The sequence below is a fragment of the Gigantopelta aegis genome, chromosome 7 (genome assembly GCF_016097555.1).
Source record: "Gigantopelta aegis isolate Gae_Host chromosome 7, Gae_host_genome, whole genome shotgun sequence".
In the NCBI taxonomy this organism is placed as follows: domain Eukaryota; kingdom Metazoa; phylum Mollusca; class Gastropoda; order Neomphalida; family Peltospiridae; genus Gigantopelta; species Gigantopelta aegis.
In genome coordinates, this window is record NC_054705.1 from 38,738,972 (window position 1) to 38,748,864 (window position 9,893).

The 9,893-nt window shown below is 38.3% G+C and overlaps 1 protein-coding gene across 2 annotated transcripts; it reads left to right on the forward strand.

The window, feature by feature from the left end:
* Positions 1-131: 131 nt before the first annotated feature.
* LOC121376771 lies at positions 132-8,598 on the forward strand. Of its 2 annotated transcripts, none has more exons than XM_041504544.1 (2): positions 132-2,578; positions 5,451-8,598. In XM_041504544.1, the coding sequence occupies exons 1-2, from the start codon at positions 2,516-2,518 to the stop codon at positions 7,008-7,010; spliced, it is 1,623 nt and encodes a 540-aa protein (XP_041360478.1). In that variant the 5' UTR covers positions 132-2,515; the 3' UTR covers positions 7,011-8,598. The 2 variants fall into 2 exon arrangements, with proteins under 2 accessions (XP_041360478.1, XP_041360477.1); XM_041504543.1 differs by lacking the exon at positions 132-2,578 and adding an exon at positions 2,689-2,855.
* Positions 8,599-9,893: the final 1,295 nt, after the last annotated feature.

Below are 9,893 nucleotides of genomic sequence, written 5' to 3' on the forward strand. Positions count from 1 at the left end.
TCTCAATAGTGAATGCATTGAAACAAAATCATTAACAATTACTACTACAATAACAACAATAACAACAACAGGAATAATAATAATAATAACAACAGCGAGAACAACAACAAAACTACACCAACACCACGCACTAAAACCCGCGAACAGTTGGTAATGACGTCAAGTACTATGAGTTTTCTTGTTCTGTGAAATGTGGAGACACGTACCCGGGCAGATAATGACCAGTTCGTTTCGCTAAATGAGGAAGTTTTACGATAACAGTTTTAAGATTCAACCACCAGAACCGTCATTATAAATTTAATAAAGGAACGCTCATTCACGGCCATGTCCAACTCAACAGAGCGTCTGTGACAATTCGCTTGAAATAAACAGTAAAATAACAACAGAGGAATACATTTTAGAATAAGGGGAGTTAAAGAGTTTTAGAATGAAGAATGTTCAAGAACGCTCGTTTATATGATAAAAAAAAAACCCACACCGATGCCTAGTTTTGAGGGCGGAATGTACAATGGAATGTTAATATTGACTCTAGAGATCAGTGGGTTTTGTTTTGTAACCATCATGTTTTAGAAACACGTTCAGCACGTAAGCTACTGAATAATTAATAGAGCGTACTAAACAGAAGTAAAATACAACAGCAACAAAAACAACAACAATAACATAAAAAGAAAAGAGAAAGGAGCTTTTATTATCCGATTAAGACGAAACGATGAAAAACATCATAGCCAACGGTAGAGACTAGCTTACCACAGAAATATATCAGTAGAAAGGGAAATAATTATATGTACTATTCAACAATATATATACGTTATGCAACTGGTGAAGTAAAAATAGTTATACAAAGGAGCATGACAGTGCTGTAAGCAGTAACAGTTATGCATTGATGGAAGGTAAAATTAGAATTATCTAGAAACCAAGATGAAAAATAGAAATCTTTGAAACAAGTGTTCACATTGCTGTGTTGTTTACGATAACGCAAATCCTGATTAAAAATATCTGCCAGAATGAAAGCAAACCTACTTTTCTTTTGACAAACAAAAAGAAAAAAAAAAGCTTTCGGGTTAATATCACGGATTCATTTCATAAAATGACAGCTTTAATGTATAGTACATGGTACAGAAAGGTATAAGTAGTATTCAGTTACAACGGGAATTGAGAGATTAAATTTACAGATGTGAAAGAACACGTTTCCTTTTATTTTCTCTTCCTTTAAAATATACTGCATCAACCCCCCCCCCCCAAAAAAAAAAAAAAACAACAAAAAAACAATCCCAACAACAACTCAGCAAAAGGGTACTACTTCCTGTCATACGCTTAACGAACATCGGTTATAACGAAATACTTTCACTTCAAGTTCGTTACAATTGATCCTTAATTGAACATCAGATTCAGTCACTATATCACAACATTCAAACTGTTTTGTTTGTTCACCGAGAAAACATTTCCGTATGATGACGTAACATCTTACCGGGATCGATAACTGTTGTGGGATTAAATAATTTCGGACGTGTCAGACATAGCTTAATACATCTACGAAACGAGCTCCTTTTCACCTGGTGCCGCACGCAAGGCACGCAGATTTCGATTGAACGAACTTGTGTAGGAATCTCGATTGAAAACGCGTCCGGATTGGATTACGTGTCGGGGAAACTCTTACAGAACTCTAATCGTATCCAGTACCATGAACTGGGTTCTGTAAATTGATAGTGTGTGTGATATGTCGTGACAATTCCGGCCGATGCTGATCAGTTACATAAAAATTATGTTTAAATACACCTGACCGGAAATTAAGAACCTTAGTCAGGTGATATGACTGACGTGCAAAGGACGTTGCTACATGATATGTTATTAATGGATCTCAAACAACGACCATTTCGTACGTACAGGTCTATGCCTGAATAGTGAATATCACTTTTGAAAAGAAACTATAATACAGGTGCTTCAAATGTATCAGGAGGGATGTATTAAAAAAAACTGTAGATTTTCCACTGTATAGGTGCTAGAAAATATTTCTTGGTGGACATTGATGTTCTTGAAATATAATAATTCAGCAGCGTTTATCACAATCAACCCCGAAAACAACTCGGGATCATACATTCAGTATAACAGACAGTTCAAGACTCAAAACAAAACTTACGGTAACAGGTTAACAGCATTTGGTCTGAATAAAACTCTCTTTTTATTCCTGAAGGAGGTGGTGGTTTATAAAATTAAATATATTTATCTCGCGGAGATACGACCCAGAACTAGGACGATGTGTAGTTTAACGGAATCGCATGCTGTTGTGGACTTATGTTTAGTTGGAACTTTGTTGTAAGTGTTAGTAATCCAAAGAATAAACTACACACTACAACAAAGAACTACAAGCAACCTGTGTTTGGTATACGCTTTTGGGCCGAAACCATCAGTTCCTTATACAGCAAAATCTTCTTATCACGAATTTGAAAGAACATGAACTGGAACGTTCGCTGAAAGAGAAAATGTCATTAAGTGTTAGCATTACAAGAAGAACGACATGAAGCCCCCTAAACTGAGCATTGAGAAGATGATCCACATCATCAACAGTGAGTTTCCCTTGGTGAGTACTCACGACTATGCATATTTTTATTTTATATTTTATTCTAGACCTCCTGGGCAATCACTAACCTAACTGTCTACGTCCCATCTCAATACTGTCTTTCTTCGTCTGCTTCTGAACGGTCATGACATCATCTCGACACCACGTGATGGGCATCTAAGGAGGACTGTGCATCATGCCCCCGATACCGCTGGATCTCTTGGATATCAGAAAAACCCAAAGACGTGTTTGTGCTTTGCTTAGCTTGCCAGAACCTAGTTGTGGCTTACGTGTTACCGTGAGTATGTAGAATATCAAATAAGCAGTCATAGGTGACCGCTTTACATAGAAGAGGTTTGGTAGGGTTTTTTTTTTTAGGTTACCAAATTTTAGGGTATCCACGAGTGCTCGAGTACTCGGGCACGGGTCGAGTCTAGCAAGATTCGAGTCCGTTCACAGGACTCAAGTACCCGTACAAGGTGGAATACAATGATCAACTATAATACAATGGACAATGTAGGACAATAATTTCAGCAGTAGGTAATCATCGATATAAGTTACACAATAATTATATGATCATGCGCTATGTTCTCTTTTCAAACTATCCGTTCGTCCGTCACAACACAGCACGTATCAACCGGTTTTTAAATGCAATACAATGGCATGATTTGGCATCAATGTTCAGCACTGGAATTAAGATGGCATAATGCTATTTTACTTTATTCCTTAGTCTAATCAAGTGTAAGTGTCGGGTACTCGGGTCCGGGTCGAGTTGACATCAATGTTCAGCACTGGAATTAAGATGGCATAATGCTATTTTACTTTATTCCTTAGTCTAATCAAGTGTAAATGTCAGGTACGCGGGTCCAGGTGGAGTTGACATCAATTTTCAGCGCTGGAAATAAGATGGCATAATGCTATTTTACTTTATTCCTTAGTCTAATCAAGTGTAAATGTCAGGTACTCGGGTCCAGGTGGAGTTGACATCAATTTTCAGCGCTGGAAATAAGATGGCATAATGCTATTTTACTTTATTCCTCAATCTAATCTAGTGTAAGTGTCAGGTACTCGGGCCCGGGTCGAATTGACATCAATGTTCAGCACTGGAATTAAGATGGCATAATGCTATTTTACTTTATTCCTTAGTCTAATCAAGTGTAAGTGTCGGGTACTCGGGTCCGGGTCGAGTTGACATCAATGTTCAGCACTGGAATTAAGATGGCATAATGCTATTTTACTTTATTCCTTAGTCTAATCAAGTGTAAATGTCAGGTACTCGGGTCCAGGTGGAGTTGACATCAATTTTCAGCGCTGGAAATAAGATGGCATAATGCTATTTTACTTTATTCCTTAGTCTAATCAAGTGTAAATGTCAGGTACTCGGGTCCAGGTGGAGTTGACATCAATTTTCAGCGCTGGAAATAAGATGGCATAATGCTATTTTACTTTATTCCTCAATCTAATCTAGTGTAAGTGTCAGGTACTCGGGCCCGGGTCGAATTGACATCAATGTTCAGCACTGGAATTAAGATGGCATAATGCTATTTATCTTTATTCCTTAGTCTAATCAAGTGTAAATGTCAGGTACTCGGGTCCAGGTGGAGTTGACATCAATGTTCAGCACTGGAATTAAGATGGCATAATGCTATTTTACTTTATTCCTCAATCTAATCTAGTGTAAGTGTCAGGTACTCGGGCCCGGCTCGAATTGACATCAATGTTCAGCACTGGAATTAAGATGGCATAATGCTATTTTACTTTATTCCTCAATCTAATCTAGTGTAAGTGTCAGGTACTCGGGTCCAGGTGGAGTTGACATCAATGTTCAGCACTGGAATTAAGATGGCATAATGCTATTTTACTTTATTCCTCAATCTAATCTAGTGTAAGTGTCAGGTACTCGGGCCCGGGTCGAATTGACATCAATGTTCAGCACTGGAATTAAGATGGCATAATGCTATTTTACTTTATTCCTCAATCTAATCTAGTGTAAGTGTCAGGTACTCGGGCCCGGGTCGAATTGACATCAATGTTCAGCACTGGAATTAAGATGGCATAATGCTATTTTACTTTATTCCTCAATCTAATCTAGTGTAAGTGTCAGGTACTCGGGCCCGGCTCGAATTGACCCTCGTGTACTCGAGTCCAATATTGTGGACTCGTGAATGCCCTACTACCAATGCAGTGCGTTGAGAGCTTGTAGCATTATATTACCACTTGGGCTTACACAGTTAACATATATCTCATAGGTAGAAATATTTGTCGGTAGTGTTAATGTCAGTTGGTAACTTGGCCTTGACCTATAGGCAATCACCACTGAGCAGACCTCATTTATGGGATATTGTCGTGTGATATTGCAAATGTATCTCCAGTGAATTTGTAAGAAAGTTATTTATTTTAAATGAAATATACTTTAATTGTGAAATCCCGCATAAATATGAATTACAGCTTACTGCGAGGTAGGTGCTGTTCAGCTTATCAATACTTAGTATTGATGGTGATGGTGGGTGGGTGTGTGTCTATGTGTGTGTGTGTGTGGGGGGGGGGGGGGGGTTATACATTTTTAAAGTGGGTAGGGGGTATATAAATTAATGGAAAACCCCCCACAAAAACAAACAACAACAACAACCACAACAGTAAGCAAAAACCAAACAGACATAAAACAACAACCTAAATACACACAAACACCAATAAAAAAATAAGTCCCAGCCCACCCTCGGAAAAAAATAAACAAAAAACCCACAAAAAAACAAAACAACCCCCAACCTATCCCAAACAAACAACAACACACCCAACAGACAAACAACAATACACAACCAAACAAACAAACAAACGATAGTATACTATTGCAGCTTTAAACGTTAAATATTCCTTTCTTCTTCTCTTTCTCCAGCGTCGACGAAAGCATCCCGAGGACTTCTGTTACGTCTGCAATCGTCTGGATCCCAGCGGGAAATACCCGGCGAATCCCTACCAGCACCTGTTTACCCGTGGATACTTCAACCGGTGTCCGCACGCGACGCGAGCCCCCCACCCGACTCTGACAGACTTTAACTCGAGCACCTTGCCTTCAGACGACGAACTCTTCGATACAGATATACTGAATAAGGACGCTCAGTTACCGAGTGTCAACAAGCGGAACCCCAAACACTTTAAAATCCCTCCAACTTTCGAAAAACAAAATGTCGGCGCAGACGGAAGTCTTTTACCGCTCGTGAGCGAGAGGACGTTTGTTGGTGTACAGGTCGGAAAACGTAAGGGTAAGGGTAAGGGCAACAAAAAGAATATAACAGAGTTACCCCCTTTGTCTCCCGGACGAAACGATTTGGTTGTGAAGGGAGATGAGCAGAGAAGAAAGCAGAGAATTCCAAGGCCAGGTCATTCGAAGAGGTCGCAGAATTATGACGAGCAGACCGGAAATGATGTGGAAGAAAGCCGAGGAAAACTATTGGACGTTCATATCCCGAGCGAATTCGATTCGTGGAAAGAGGATTCGGATTTAGTGACTGCTAATTTAAAATATCAACACAGAAACAAATCCGGGAAATACAACATGCCTGGGATTGGAGACGATTTCTACGCAAACAATGAAACAATTTCCGGTGGTAAGAGGAATCGACACAAAAGAACCGCTGGTGGTTTTGACCCAAATAGACAAGGATCTTACAGCATCAGTCCTTCCGGGTCCTGTTCTTTGTCAAGGGGGAGCAGTCTAACAACACCGTCTCCTTCTCAAGACTTCATGATGACAGTGATGAAGACGTCAACTTGGTGTGAATGCCAGGATGTGGATCCCGACAAACTGCGCTGCACTGAATGTTACTGCATAGGAAGACACGAAAAGTGGTGCATCTCAAAGGTTCAAGTCTGCCCTACCTGTGGGAAAGCCGTGAAAATACGACACGCTCACTCGCATAAGAAAAGATCCACGGACATATCCGGGTCCTTCCATTCTTTCTGTAACAATCAGGAGCTAAAGAACGAGGAACAAATCGTCAGCGCAGACCAAGCTGAAGAAGAAAGAAAAGTGAAATTTGCAGACGAATTGAACGATTACGTCTCCATTTCCGGTGACGAGTTGAGCGCAGGTGGCAGAAAAGTTAAGGGAGATAACTCTCTTTTGGACAAAAAGAAGCCACTTCCGGCTATTAGCCCCAACATCCACAAGCGCGCTTACCTCCTTGCCCTGTCAGACTCGGTGGTGAAGAGACTGCGCAAGAATTCGGAACTATTTTCTAGGCAAGGCAAAGGGACGTATTTTTCGTATTTCCCGCTGTATAAACATAAAAATTACAACCCTCCGGTCAAGTGTGGCCTGGGTATTAGCCCACGTGACGAAGGTGACATCAAGAAAGTTAAGAAAGGAATGAAACACGTACTGGGCGATATTAAAATGGCCGATTACTACCCAGGAGGTAAAAAGTACGTCCCAGAGGTGACGGACAATATATGAATTTAAAAGAACTCCATGTCAGAAGAAACGAAGCGTTACTGTGCATTTGACATTATTATTATTATGGGGTTTTTTTGGGTTTTTTTTAATTAATACAGTTAGGAGCGAACGCTGCGGGCCACGTGACACTACGTGAAATAATAGTGATCTGTAAAATAGGACCACCATTTGCCGTGTCGTTACTAGCTGTAGTAGCTTAATATAGTCCGGTTTAACAAATAGTTTTTCATTAAAAAGATATTTTTAAAAATTGTTAAAAGCTTCTTTTAAACGTTTCTTCAATGATTACAGGTAGGTTGACCTTTGTAATATTTAAATAACCCAGTGTTTGTAAATAATTTGTTAGTGTTATTACTAAGTAACAGCATTTGTAAGTGTGGGATGCGGTCACATGGAAATGGGTGCAGATGAGACGGTGCTCTAACTTATGGGTGGAAAACTGAGAAAATGTATAGTTAACTTGCATCGATGTTTTTTTCATGCCACTTGACAAGTGACCACAGCTTGAGAAGGTGGTAGTTTGTTGTGATAGTATGCTATTTTTGTCACTTTTTTTCTGAGGCAGTATTAGCTTTGAAATGCATGGAGGACGTATTGGTGTTGTGCAACCGAAAGAAGCGTTTTCCCCGTATTGAACAGTATGCTGTTTTTGTTTGTTTGTGTATTTTTTTATTATTTTTTTATTTTATTTATTTATCGATTTATTTATTTATTTATTGTTGTTGCTTTGTGGTTGTTCTGTTTTTATTGGTTAATTTTGTTATTTTCTTTTGTTTCTTTATTTTTCTTAATATTTGTAGAAACACAATGTTTTTTGTAGCACATTATTGTGATCGTTTTAACAGATTTCTACTCTGAGTCATTTAATCTTTTTTGTTATTTTTTGACGTTTTTAGACCCAGTGAGACGTTTCTCTACGAAGGCAGTGTATATGACATAGGGACATGGGCCTTTAAGATATGAAATGCTACTTTAGGTCTTTTAGAGGTACTTGACTGTGTTGCAAATTTCTTACTTGACATAGTAAATATTTCACATCTTAGTCGTGTGATATTTATTCTTCAGTTTATAATCACTTAAAAATTCGTCTAACATTCCTCTCAAAGGCGGGCTCATGAAATATATATTTTAGAGATGGATTAATGGCTAAAGGGAACATGGACCAACATTAGCTTCTACTAAATATGATATCCCTTGAATCTCCTTCCATCAAAATAAAATACTGAATTTGCAAATCTCGAACTGATTGTTGCAAGTAGATTGACCTCCGTACTATACTGACATCCAAAAGAAACTTGACATTCATAAAATTTTAATAATTTGATAAATATTGTTGCTAATCGAAAGGAACCAATTTAGAAACCACCTTACAAGCACTTTGCATTTATCACGGAGTGCATTGTGTCATATAGATGTTGAACTTCATGATACTTTCATATCCCACTGTTGGTTTTCTGTAATATAATGTGTCTTGTAAAGTTTCTTTTCGTCCGTCTATATAAAAAAATAACCCATCGGCATTGGTTTGAAATTACTAAATAAAAACTAAGTACTACGTTAAAGTTTGTTTTGTTTAACGATACCACTAGAGCACATTGATTTATTAATCATCGGCTATTGGATGTCAAACATTTGATAACTTTGACATAGTGTTAGAGAAGAAACCCGCTATATTTTGTTTTTAGTAGCAAGGGATCTTTTTATATGCACCATCCCACAGACAGGATAGCACATACCACAGCCTTTGATATACCAGTCATGGTGCACTGGCTGGAACGAGAAATGGCCCAATGGTAGTGCTATGGCTTAATGGTATATAACTAAAACATTTTGTGGTTAACCTTTTTTTTTCAAAGTTTGTTATCAAGCAACTGTACCTACCCAAATAGCATCCAGGTAGCCCTGTCGATAGTATCCTATGTTTCACTTATGTTATAATATATTCTGACATAGAAATTATATCAATCTAATTAAAATTAGCTCCACTGGTTAATTACTATTACCTGTGGATCTACCAGCACCCCGTTGGAGTTCATTCGACCAGTCAAAACCTTACTTGCAAAATCATGCCAGTGATTTGAAAAGAATTTGAAAACATTCGGGATTATGCAGAGGGTATACGAAATGATTCGGGTGATTTACGAAGTATTTCGGAAACTAATTTCAACATAAAATTTTATACAAAATTCGTTTCAAGACGAAAAAAACACAAACCCGTGATGGTATAGCCATAAAATCTGTTTCTACTAGTATACAATCAAGAGTTTATTACTGCATTCCCCCCCCCCCCCTGTTTTTTAATGTTGAAATAGACCAACAAGTTCGCCTATTGCATGAATAGTCTCGCCCGATATTTTTAGAATTTGTATGCTCCCGAATAACGCTATAAAAGGCGAAGTGTAATTGGTCGATATTTAAATTGTTATTTATAGATGAAATGTCACCTGGACATGGGAGTCCACGCAATGCTCTTAGATCTACTGGCAGACCAGTAGAGCTCATTTTAATCAGATTGAAATTATATTAAAACAGAAGTAAAAATGAATGGTGATATGCAACCTTAGTATTAGAAGGTTAAAGTTAAAGTTTGTTTTGTTTAATGCCAGGCAAAGACTACCAACTGGCACAACAAAGTCGGCTAACCTTTTGCTCTCACGACTTGCTGAGCGCTATTACAACTCGATGTTCGTCATTATAACCCATTAGTTGTTAATCTGAGCGCACCCGTCGTAAGTCGGTAGTTGGGGAAATTACAGTTGACAGTCTGAACCTAGCATAACATCGCCACTATTTATTTATCATTGGCTATTGAATCGTTTCATTGCATGGTTGTTCAGGACTACATGTATCTAGTACCTCGAATGTTAAATGTAAAAATAAATA